The following is a 12,483-nucleotide window of genomic DNA, read 5'->3' as shown; positions in this document are numbered from 1 at the left end:
AAGAATTTTTTTTCTTTTTATTCTTGTTTGGTTTCCCTAGGTGCCTAGTCACAATACATATAACACATCAATTCATTGGTGAAGTGAATCGAATCATATTTCAGGAAATTTCTTGGCCAAGACCTAGAAAAAGCCTGGATTCAATCCAACGAATAATGCCCGATTATCCAACGAGTTATTTGGTGAATTTTGTCAAAGTTACCTGTACTGAGATTCATGAGGTCGCAATTCAAGTTACCCTTTCTCCATATATATATATTTTTTAAAAGCAGAGGAGGAATGAGAATTAAGAAACAAGGAGAGGGAGGGTTGGAACTACTCAATTGGATTTGCTTTTAGTGGAATCAGTATTTGGGCAATCAAATGCTTTATCCCCTTTATTTAATCCTTCTTTTTTTTGAAAAAACAAAAGCAATTGAAAAGGAGATCAACAATTAAGAAGTGGTTAATTGCTCATCTATCAACAAGAGGGAATAAGGTTCCGTTTGATAAAACTGAATCTGAATTCTGAAGTCTAAATTCTGAAATCTAAATACTGAAACAATTAATTTACTGAATTTTAAGCACTGAAAAAAATATATGAACGTCTGAATTTTAATGCTAAACTTATTTATACTGTTTGATAAATATTTATAACTGAATGCTTAATAAGTTTAATTTGACAATTTTGCCCTTATATCCTTTCATTCAAAAAAGAAATAGACCTATGATTTAATTAGTTTAAAATTGTTAGGTATGAAAATGACAATATTTATTTTTAAATCAAATTAATATAAAAGATAAAATATATTATATGAGGAATATGGATAAGATGTGAAAGTCATTAAAAAGGGAGAAAAGAGAAACTAAAAATCGTTAGATAGAGAATATTATGTTGTTTAATTAGATAAGAATTTTGAACATAATTAACAAATAAGGGTAGATTTGGTAGATAAGATAAAGTAGTTGAAGTAATTCTATTGATTCTTATCAGAATTAAGCATTCAGTTAGGATTCTTGTACTGAAAAAAATACACACAGGTTCAACACTGCTTAACAAGTTCAGCAAATAGATTTTCATTTATCAAACACTCAAAACATCTGAATGTCCGAAAAAAATTCAGATTCAACACTTTTTCATGTTATCAAACGGACCCTAAAAGGTATTTAAGTAGAATATGTTGACTAGTTTAGAAGATCAGCTACATTTTAATTCAGATAGTCTTTTGCCTCCATCCTCAGTACAAGAGCCAAGCAACTGATCTCCATTCTGACATGCCAATATGCCACAAGACAAGTTGAGCAGTACCCTTCAATTCTTCATACAGGGTTATTATTATTATTTTTTTTTCACTTATTCGAAACTATAATGTACAATCCTCTTGGATCAGCTTATTAAATTGCTTAATTAATTGCAGCCTGTAGTTAGTTCATCCCAGTAGTTGAACAGTTTTAACTAGTACAGCGAATTCCTATAATACAAGGAAATTCACTAATAAAGATAAAAAAGTTATACTTAACAAACCTGAAAATAATCAAGAGGGTTAAAAAAAGAGCTATAGCAGGCATTGCACCAGTCATAGATCATTTTAAGTTGGTTGCTTTTCTTTTTCTTCCAAGGGATAATAAAGTTAGAGAACAAAATTAACACAAGTTGCATTTTGACTAATTTAGCACAATACAAGCGTAGCTGCGATTGTTACAGTTAGAACATAACCATTTTGCCTGACAGAGCACCTAAGGAAAAAAGGGAACCTGCATGTCATGTCGAACTACAAATTTACAGCATAGCAGAGACGAAATATGTGCAAAGCTGCGGGAACCAAAAGCAACTTCTTCCAACTTCTGCCTTCCTTCCTTTGATAGAAGAAAGGAGGCCGACAGGGTGGATAAAGTCGAATCCAGTTCAACTCCTCTAATACTTGTACAACCTGAAATTGAGTAACAGAAAACCATCACTAACACCCCCAAAAAAAAAAAAAAAAAAAAAAAAAGAGGAAGAAATGCAGCAGCAATTTCTGAGAATGTACGTACCATTCATCTGGTGTGTAGTCTAGCCCCCGGCTTAAACCACTTGGTCATTGGCTGGAAAAAGATTTAGTGACTAATAACTCTTAGAATGCTACCCCAAACATTTCACTTACACTAGTTCTTGCATTTTAAACTGACACCATTCTTTGTTACAAAGTTGAACAATCAGCCTAAAGTGTTACAACCCACAATCAAGAAAAGCAAGCCAAAATCCATTCCACATAATATCTAATTCCCAAGTTAGTGGCAATCCAGTCAATGCATAATGTATTTTTCAATATATCATACATCCATGATGTCTGAAGAGATTTTTCCAACACATCCTCTTGTTTTGAGCCAAAGCTAAAAACCAATTTTGCAAGAACCTAATCTGTTTGGAAGTACTGAGTCACTATTCCAACTTGAATTTGTATTTTACAGTCAATTTTTTTATTTTTTAACAGTCAATTTTAGTAGTATATTTTTTTTCAAAATCTACAGTAAACATACTGTGTCTCAGACTAAAGTTACAAAAACAATGGTAATATTCTGTGAAGCTTCAATATTTTATTATGGACCGATCCACAACTGTAGTTCAACACAGTGATGCAAAAAAAAACATGTTTGCTTGTTACATATGGCACTGTGGAGCAGGTGATCTTTAACATATGAAAGTTTTTGTTTTTAAAATTTTGTAGTTTGGTCAACTATGGGAAATGGTAGAATTTCTGCATGAGGGTAGAGAAGATACTTACAAAATGAAAGAACAAGAGATCTTCCGAATTTTGAAGAAAAGGACTTTTAAACACACACACACACACATGCGCAAAAGAGAGAGAAATAAATAAAAAATAAAGGAAAAAGCTCTTGCTTTAGATAAATATCTACTTAAGAACATTTTACTGGGAACAGGAACAGATTAAGAGAATGAACAAGATTAAAGAATACTGAAATTTGTTATGAGGGCTGGAGCTTCCTTTCTGACAAAGCACAGCTGGGGAATCATAAATGTGTCTCCTAAACATGCAATCTTATTCACATTTCCAACAACATAAGTTGAGAAAAATAAGAAATCCTCGGTCCTAAAACATAAGTATGTCATAGAAGTACACGAGCTACACTTTAATGAAAAGGAGCTCCAAAGAATGCATCAGAAAAATTAAGTCAAATACAATTTGCAGATTGGTGGAGTTAGTTCCCTGGGCAAAATTGGGAAGCATTATAAACACAATCAGTCTACAAAATTTTTGAATGCGACAATAGTGAGGCCCCAAATAATTTTCACTTCTTATAATTAGTTGAAAAAATCATCGTAGGTTCAATGTGAACAGTAACATATCTAGTCTGAGGGGTATTATTAGATTAAGAGCTGTCAAACTTATATTGGAGTATTACCTTGCTCCAAAGACTTAAAAATGTCCCACTAGCAAAATCCATCAATAAATTCTTTGCTATGGCCAATAACCAGAAATTAATAGTCTAAACATACCATGATTGGGTGAATAGAACATCATAGAGTGAATCTAAACATTGACATCTGTCTATGGAGGGCTGTTACAATTGATCCTCCCAAACTTATACCCACTATTAATTTACCCCTCAATATTTCTAACCAACATTTAGCTCCTTTGTCCCCAAATTCATAGTCACTCTCTAGATACTGTGACCAATCAGTAACTAAATCAGCAATATACCTGCAGGGATAAATAAAATTAACTACCTTAAATTTGAAGCCATGCATAACATGACCTATTTAACCAATAGTTCTATTGAAGTAGGACTCTGTATATTTACCCTTCAATCAAAATTCATTTTCTCTCCACAGTATGTTAACTCGTTCAATCTACTGATACGAGTAAAAGGGGTCTTACAATATAACTTTCTGAGACAGGGACAAATCTGCTATGTCAAAAATGTAGAACTTAAAAGGGGATAAGACCTACCAGATAGGCGTTCGGATGAATCTAATCATTGTCTTCCCAAATCAAGTTTATGGGCTGGCTTGGCGCTCCAGAAAATTCTCCATTCTGTGTGCGTCCCTCACCATCATCTGTTGTACCAGTACCTTCAGATGTTTGCAAGCCATGATTTAGACGCAGCTGCTGGGATGTAGTCTGATCATGACTGGTGCAACAATAGAAGAATATTTTTGTTACTACGGATTTTTACTAGCTTCAAATAAGACAAACATCAATAATTTCTCTTTGATCTGATTTACGGGTCTCAAATAAAAAAAAAAGCGTGATTACAGATGCAGGATTACAGCAGAAAGAATTATTGTGGCAGTTTGAAGCACAATTTCCAGGTAAATAACTCAGTAAGATGACCTAAAAAAATCAATAAGATGGGCAGTGCAACACGAAAAGAGATGCAATCAAACGCCGTATTCCATACTTAAAGATGGGCATACAAGCATGCTGAACTCAAATCTGAAAACACTATCTAACTCTTTAGTCCTTGCAAAAACATCTGAAAGCAACATGTACCCTGGGCAGTTCCTGTTTTCTTACAGTTTGTTGAACATTATTTGACAGTATGACACTCACATTTTCAATAATGTCTGCAGGAAAATGAAAAAAGTTGGAGAAATAACATACATGCTAAGAACTCCATCCACTGGAAAAATCAAACATGGCAGTTCAAAGCTTTTTACGTTCCCATTACCTGCGCTGGCTGCAATCGTCAGGTTGAGGTGTTTCCACTGCAGTAGCGTCACATTGCCCACTGGAGTTTGTTGATTTGGGATCATGCATACCAGACCTTGTGGTTGAGCCATCAGCATCCAGGCTGACTTCTGGTGCTGTTTCGTCCACTTCACCCTTTGAATTGTAAATATGCTTCACACGAGACGTGATCTTAGAAATGAGACTCCGTGTTTCATTAAAACCTTGAATTGTCTGAGAAGCATAATAATTCATCTCACTACAGGTAGAATTTAAAATTCGAAAACGTGCAACTTGAGTGGCCATATTTAAGGCTTGAATATCGATCCCAGAATCTATTTCACTCCTTGCACATTTGGTCCACCTTTTGTGAATGCAACATCTAGGAAATTCTCTCAGATGTTCAGCTTTCATCACAGAAACCATATGACAGCAAGGCACTCCATCTGTGACTAACTTGAAACAGGAACATTTCAAGCTTTGATTGCTTGGATCATATCGAACCTTCCATATCGCGTCAGGTTTCATATATTCAGAAAATTTATAAAGCCAACAGGCATCATCTTTGAGGTACTCTTTTCCACTCAAAATTAGCATGGCATCGCCCATTATCTGTTCACGAACTTTGAGAAACATACTTCTTGTGAAGACATCAGCAGCATGCCTCTCTAAATCCCTCAAAATTGTACAAAAAGCAGCATACGCGCTTTCTGACTCAGAATCTGCTTTTGCCTCATCTTCACGAAGACAAACAAGAGCCTTGTCATAGTGCCTCACAAATTCATGAAGCTTGTGCCAAACTTGCAGGAACCGGGTGAAATATGTGTTCATTCCATGGCCTCGAATACTGGTCAGACCAGCAAAGAAATGCTCCCGTAAGTAAGCCTCTGCCCATTTTGTACGCCTGGAGTAAGTCTCTTCAAACCATGGATGGCCTTGAAGTCCATATTTCTCCACCAATTTGATCCAAGCCACCTCAAATTCTTCTGGATTCCAATTTTCCTCCATACACTTCTTGAACTCAGGCCCAAAAGATGATGAGTCACCAGCACTTGAAACAGCATCCTTAAATAGGTGCCAGCGACATATACGATGCTGAGATGTGGGGAATGTTTTCTGAATTGCTTCTTCTATAGCTTTGTCACCATCTGTAATAACTGAGACAGGTGCTTTGTGATTCGTGGCTTCCAAGAATGTTTCAAGGAGCCATACATAGGTCTCAGCTGTCTTGCCTCCCAATAGTGCACAACCAAATACGGTTGTCTGATCATGATTATTAAGACCCGCAAGAATAATAAAAGGTTTTTCGTAAGCATTCTTTCTAAATTTAGTGTTCAAAACCAAAACATCACCAAAGAAGGCATAATCTGCTCTAGACTTTGAATCTGCCCAAAATATACTACACAATTGATTTTCTTCATCAAGATCATACTTATAAAACAACCCTGGATCATAGTCGTTCTTAGCACTCAAGTAAGCTAAGACACTGTGAGTTAAGACACACCTACTGTCGCCATCACGAATGTCAGAGCTAGCCCACTCACGCTCTATATCTTTCTTAGTAAACCCAACATCTACAGCTACTCTACGTGCACGCTTTTGTGGCTGCAGAAAGGGGACAACTATAGGAGGTGCCAACTCATGATTGTGCTCTTTAATAAAACTCGTAACAACATATTTGCCTGATTTCTTATCATATTTGACCCGAAAGTGAGCAAGACAGCCAATTCTGCTTACAGGTTTAGGATCTCGTTTCCTGTCCCACATATTTATCCTGTTCTCCCGAAAACCTTCTCTTGAACAAACCCATCCCCTATATCTTACCTTATTATTCTCATCACGTCTTGTATGCACCTTTCGAACATTAAACCCAACAAGCTTGGCATAAGTCTCATAAAACAGTCCTGCCTCTTCATCACAGTCAAATTTCAGGTGAAACACGTCATTTTCAGTCAGCTCATGCAAGCCTTTATCCAAATCCACCCAACTCACGTCACGAGTATCATCAGTTCTGGTGTCAGGTTCAGCACCAGCAGTTTTACTTCTATTATTATTTTCGGTGTCTATGTTCATCCCATTTTCTTTACCACTTCTCCTATTACCCTCACCAGAATCACTATCACCACTACCAGTATCGCATACGTCTACTGCAACATGCCCACATGCACATTTAGCCATTAAATCCATTTTAACACCTAAATGATGCAAAGAATATTTTAAGTAAAACAAACCAATACAAGAAAACATATATACTGGACTACAGGGAAATGCATTTAGAATTCTTGTATGCAAATCCTCTAATAGCATAAATTAAGATGACCATGCTATAACCACTACAGAAATGGTAAAGACCCAAAGCTAAAATTCAGGCCAATAGGAAAATGCCTGCCAAAAAATATTTTACAGAATCAAAACTGCAAACAGTGTCACACTATAAGACTAGAGTTTATTCAAGTAGCATAATAGGAATAATTATAATTGACTAGAACTAAATTCACTGGCAACAAATTTTCTGCATAAAAATTTGATCTTCGCATTTTTAAAGGCCATATTGCACAAAAAGAAAAATAAACACACTCACTCACTCACTCACACAGACACCCCAAACATAGAGAAATATCAGTTATAACATGCAATATCTCCAAAATTGACGAAAAAATGAAGAAAGAAGGCTGAAATAGTATCATATGGAGGAGAAGGTGTACCTTTCTTGATGTCTTGAGATGGCACTAAATCATTTCAGCTGAACGAGACACTGTACATAAAAAAAAACCAAAGGGGGGAGGAAAACATGAAATTTAATGGATAAAGTCTAATAATTGAAAGAACCCACAAAAATTTTTGAGGTTTCTGTGAATCTTTATTGAGGTTTTGGAAATGGCAAAGGAAGGAGAGAAGTGAAGTGTCTGAGGAGAGGGGTCGGAGGAAGCTGGAATCAGCTGAGAGAGCACAGTGAAGACCAAAACGACGTCATATCTGCAACCCAACGTTGGGCTTCGTCAGGTGAGTTTATGTGGGCTCAAGGGCCATGGACGTTCTGGACGGATTCAGACTAAGCGATTGTCCAGTGAATGTTTGCAACTTGTGAGGGGTCTACTTCTCAATTTCACATATTATTATTTATTTCCAGTCTGATGCCATTGTCGACTTTGCAAATTACGATTAATCACATTTTATTAGAAATTCAGATAAATTCATCAAACACATAACCAGTATCGGAAGAGGTTACTTTACAAGCATCCCACATTTCCCTTTATTTATTTATTTTTTTTCCTTAGTTGGAGTTGCTTGTATTGAAATTTAAAGTTAGGCCTCATACAAATATGAGAAAAATTATAACGCCTATTTTGGCTTCTGATTGGGTCGAAGTTTTGCTCGTAACCCTTTTTTTATCAGTATTTTCATATCCGTAATAGCGCGAAAGCTGAAAAGAAGGACAAGCTCCAAGTTGTTCAAGAGTAAAAGCGTGGAGTAAGATTTAATTGATTTCAAGAGAACAGCCCTATATGATTTTAAAGTTTTAATAGGGACAAAAAAATTTTTGATCAAAATTGGGTAGCTGATCATGTTCACCTTTTTGAGTTAGTATGTTGCCTAGACATCCACGACTACAGAAGAAGTGAGTGTCTATGTTTTTGGTCGAGTGAAACCTTCTCTCAATCAAGAAGATTAACCCCAAGGAAAGAAAGAGTCTATACATTGACATTGAACCTTAATCAAGAATTAGTACTTGACCTGATAAAACTGAGACAAGAACAAATAACTTTCGCCGCTCAAAGCTGAGAAGTACACAAGAACATAAAAATGGTAGCTTAATCATCACAATGAATTGATAGTTAAGTGGTTGTGTAATTGTTACACAGCAAGTGGTGTGAACTTAATTTCACTGCTGATGGCTTTATTCCAATCCATTAACACAAAAAGGTATATTTTAATGAAAAAATTTAGTAGCTGATAAGGGAAAAACCAATTAATTTCTTCTAGTGATGTCTTCGCATTTTTAACGCCTTTGTGATGAATTAAGTAGAGTCTCTATCATGCTTTGAGGTTTAATATGTAAAAAAAAGGGCTGGATTTATATATACTACGGATTTATACATAAATCTGTTGGACCGAATCCTGAAATGAAATATGTTGGTAACGTTTTACACTTTTCTGAATAATACATATTCCAAAATATATTGACTAAAACAAATATCTTTGAACAGTATATGAAAGAGACAGAAGAATGCAATGAATAGTTCTTATCCAACAAGACTATGTTCAACTGTATCGATCATCTGCATTTGCCTTTTGAGGGAATTGGTTCTGCTTGCAGCCTTAAAAATACTGTAACAAAGAAGATCTACGAGTAGTCACATGAGAGATATGCCTACCTATGTATGCAAATACTAATAGGTTTCGCAACATGGATTACTTCTTAGATAGGTGATATCAAGATTCACTTGTGAATCCTCACGAGCCGTATCCAACTTTCTCAACACTTGATATTATTATATTTATGCTCAAGAACTAGGAATACCAATGTCTGTGTTATCTATCTGTTGCAATTTGCAAAATGCAAACGGGAACATAGCTGTGCATGCATGCATTTTGCGCATTGATTGCTAGCAAGAAAGCAACCTTAATCTGTATTCGGAGTTACAACCTTCAAACAGGTAAAGGTCTTAATCAGCATCAAAAGATAGCTTCATGATTTATTAAAGCAATTCCAACTTTTCTTGCCTTTTTTTTTTGGTTGATTTTATCACTTTGCAGCTGTCACATACTTTCATTAATTAAACCCTGGTTTTCTCCTATAAATAGCCACGGAGATGCATAAAGAGCTGTCTCATTATATTTGCCGGTTATCCTTCAAATGAAGCTCATCTCGTTTCAAGAAGAAATGAGTCAAATGACAACTAAAGCAGCTTATGCAGAAGCAACCCTCTTGCCTGTCATGGTATGTAAGTCCTCATTTGTAACATATATACGTACTAAAGCTCAATGGCCCTTCCTCTGCAATGAGGAACAAACAAAACTGCATGCATGGCTCTATAATTTACAGTATACATTCAAATGTACAAGAAGTTAACTTCCATTATCTTTTTGTTCATTTTTTTTTTTAATTTTTGTGTGTAAATGTTGCATTCAAGTATACATGAAGATTTATCTTTTGATGATGATTCAACTTTTTTGCCTCTTTTTGAACAGAATGGGCAGGTGCTTCGGAAGGTGGTGTCCGATGTTTCAAGTGAAATAGATAAACTAGGAAAGGACTTGGCAACCATTGCCAAGATTGATGAGGTGATGAAAGAAGAATGCAACTGCTGTGGTCTCCAAGAAGAATGCACCCAAGAATACGTCCTACAAATTAAAGATTCTTACTCGGGTAAATTTGTTTGTGGGCTTTGCTCGGAAGCTGTAAAGGAAAGGTTAAAGGGAAAACAACTAGCCATTGAAGAAGCTGTTGGCAATCACAGAAGTTTCTGTCAAGAGTTCAACTCTACCACCAGATTGAACCCTAAACTCTCCTTCACCTGTACTATGAGGGAAATAGCAAAGAGGAGCCACGAGAATAGGAACAATAGTCCATGTTTGACAAAGATTTCTAGGAGTTCTAGTTGTGTTCCTAGGCTTGTCTGAATATTAACGTTCACATTACTTTCTCATATTTTGTAAAAAATAAATCATATATACATTGTGGATGTATACATTATCATGATTGGATTAATGACACATGAGCAAAAATTCAAATTTTACACATGAGTCATATATCTAACGGTGATAGTGTATACACCGACAATATGTATAAGATTTACTCTTTAAATTAGTCAAGGAGTTACAATTTCAGAGGTACAAATTGTAGCATGAATTAATAGATACTCCTTCCGTCCTATAAAAATAGGCTCATTTTTCTTTTGTATTTACCCCAATTTATAAGCCTATTTTTTTTTTAAAGAGTTGTTAATTTGTTATTTTACTAACATACCCATATGTAATATGCATAGTTATTAGCAATTTTTGAATATAATAGTTGTCTTCTAATGGCTCTAAATTGAAAAGTTTGATTGTTTAGAAATTTTGTTTTTGTGATTCATTTTAGTCAAATATATAACATGAATTAGATTAACTCTTGTATTGAAAAACTAAAATACTCTAAGTTGCAAGGACAAAATAATTATAATAGGATTAATCTTTCCTACACTTGCAGTGTATACACTGTTAGTCTTGAATGACTGACAATTACGCAAAATTTGAATTTAAAATCCAACTTTTACTCATGTGTCATGAATCTAATGGTAACAGTGTATACACTATCACTATATATAAAATTTATCCTTAATAATACGTGCCTCTTACTTTGAATGAATGATCTAATATTAATAAGGAATATTTGAGAAAAGTACGAACAAAAAGTAACTATTGTAACTGTATTAATTAAATTTCTTAATCTATATGAAAAAAAGAAATAGAACTATCTTTATAGATGGAAAGAGTTGTAAGTACATGTTACAAGAAGGTAAGGATGAGCATTGCAGCCTTTATATATCCTAGTTGACAAGTGAAGCCCTCCTGGCTTTAGTTTAATGCAACTTGATAGTCATGTGATGAATATCATACTGGAAAGCAGGTTTAACTAGGGAGTAATAATGAGTGACAACTGACAAATGTAAAAGATTCTTCTCTTAACCTAGTTCCACACGTGCCTAATTAAGGAATAAGGGTGGTCAACTTAGCAAGTTAACTTATACTTCAAGAACTTTATTTATTTATTTATTTTTGAAAGACCAAGAACTGTAGATTAACACAGATGGTCAAAATCCACAACGATTTAATCTGAAAATTCAGGCAATTGATGATGAGGTACAAACATAGAGAAAAGGAAAGCTAATTAAAGAAACGTGAGATACGGCTTTGCATGGTTAAATTTTCACCGGTCAATTACTGAAATATTTTTAAGTTGGAATTATCTGAAAAAATTGTGGCCTGGAGCTGACGTTCTCCAGCATTTGTGAGAATGGTATCTCTTCTTCCTCCTGAAAACTCTCCGTTATAAATATAGAGTAAATTTTATATACACTATCATGGTTGAATTTATGATATGTGTGTAAAAATTAAATTTTAAATTCAAATTTTATATAATTGTTATTCATCCAATGCTAACAATTTAATGTATACACTGTCAGCGTAGAAAAGTTTAATCCATAAAAAGTAAATCTCATATATAGTTCCATTTGAGTTAAGTTTTGATTTTAAAGATAGTCCAAAGCAGCAAGTTGTGAAACAAGGTGCAAAGTTGATATGGGGGACTAGGGCTACAAACGAGTCGAGTCGAGTCGAGTTTTGGCCTTATCGAGTCGAGTCTTGACTTAATTTCATCGAACTCGAACTCGAGCTCGAGCTCGACGAGTTGGTAATTTTCAAGCTCGAGCTCGAGCTCGAAAAAATAAAAAATAATTATTTTATTTTTAAAAAAATAAATAAAATAATATTTTTTCTTAATAAATAATAAAATATTAAGAATATTTATATAATTTTACTATTAAAAATAAAAATAAAAAATAAATATATATATATATATACTCGAACTCGCGAGCCGGCTCGCGAGCTAACGAGGTTAATGTTTTGAGCTCGAGCTCGAGCTCGACTTTGGCTCGACCAGCTCGAGCTTGAATCGAACGGCTCGCGAGCGGCTCGATTCATTGCATCCCTATGGGAGACGCATCAGTGGGGCAGTTACATTATTGCTTTTAGATCCATAATTCATCTTAGGGTCTAGCCATGCAGGCAATTCGGAAGCCAACTTAATTTTCAGAGTATATAATAATGTAGCTTTTACTTTTTAAAA

General features: G+C 34.9%; 2 protein-coding genes across 6 annotated transcripts; one reads left to right on the top strand and one right to left on the bottom strand.

Moving 5' to 3' along the window:
- Nucleotides 1-1,623: 1,623 nt before the first annotated feature.
- Nucleotides 1,624-7,739, bottom strand: LOC113707011 (protein FAR1-RELATED SEQUENCE 5). 5 transcript variants are annotated; one of them, XR_011820468.1, is made up of 5 exons: nt 7,358-7,739; nt 4,654-6,847; nt 3,933-4,113; nt 2,014-3,683; nt 1,624-1,910 (listed from the first exon to the last, which is right to left on the bottom strand). XR_011820468.1 is itself a non-coding variant. In XM_072063128.1 (4 exons), exons 2-3 carry the CDS (start codon nt 6,837-6,839, stop codon nt 3,954-3,956), a joined length of 2,346 nt encoding a protein of 781 aa, XP_071919229.1. In that variant the 5' UTR covers nt 6,840-6,847; nt 7,358-7,738; the 3' UTR covers nt 1,624-1,910; nt 3,933-3,953. The 5 variants fall into 5 exon arrangements, 1 of the variants encoding a protein (XP_071919229.1); XR_011820469.1 differs by having other exon boundaries at nt 2,014-2,083; XR_011820467.1 differs by having other exon boundaries at nt 2,014-2,064; nt 7,358-7,738.
- A 1,798-nt stretch (nt 7,740-9,537) lies between these two features.
- Nucleotides 9,538-10,277, top strand: LOC113706136 (uncharacterized). Its single transcript, XM_027228027.1, has 2 exons — nt 9,538-9,594; nt 9,846-10,277. Exons 1-2 carry the CDS (start codon nt 9,538-9,540, stop codon nt 10,275-10,277), a joined length of 489 nt encoding a protein of 162 aa, XP_027083828.1.
- The last annotated feature ends 2,206 nt before the right edge of the window (nt 10,278-12,483 follow it).

The sequence above is a fragment of the Coffea arabica genome, chromosome 8c, assembly GCF_036785885.1.
Source record: "Coffea arabica cultivar ET-39 chromosome 8c, Coffea Arabica ET-39 HiFi, whole genome shotgun sequence".
NCBI classification, from domain to species: Eukaryota; Viridiplantae; Streptophyta; class Magnoliopsida; order Gentianales; family Rubiaceae; genus Coffea; species Coffea arabica.
The sequence above is the reverse complement of the archived record's forward strand: the minus strand, read 5'-3'. Positions and strand labels throughout refer to the sequence as shown.

What these genes read in the sequence shown, in the direction of transcription:
- LOC113706136 (XM_027228027.1), top strand. Translation starts at nt 9,538, where the DNA reads ATGAGTCAAATGACAACTAAAGCAGCTTATGCAGAAGCAACCCTCTTG. An exon ending in CAACCCTCTTGCCTGTCATG is followed by an intron (nt 9,595 to 9,845) that starts GTATGTAAGTCC and finishes CTTTTTGAACAG; the next exon opens with AATGGGCAGGTGCTTCGGAA.
- LOC113707011 (XM_072063128.1), bottom strand. Translation starts at nt 6,839, where the DNA reads ATGGATTTAATGGCTAAATGTGCATGTGGGCATGTTGCAGTAGACGTA. An exon ending in GACGATTGCAGCCAGCGCAG is followed by an intron (nt 4,114 to 4,653) that starts GTAATGGGAACG and finishes TTGTTGCACCAG; the next exon opens with TCATGATCAGACTACATCCC.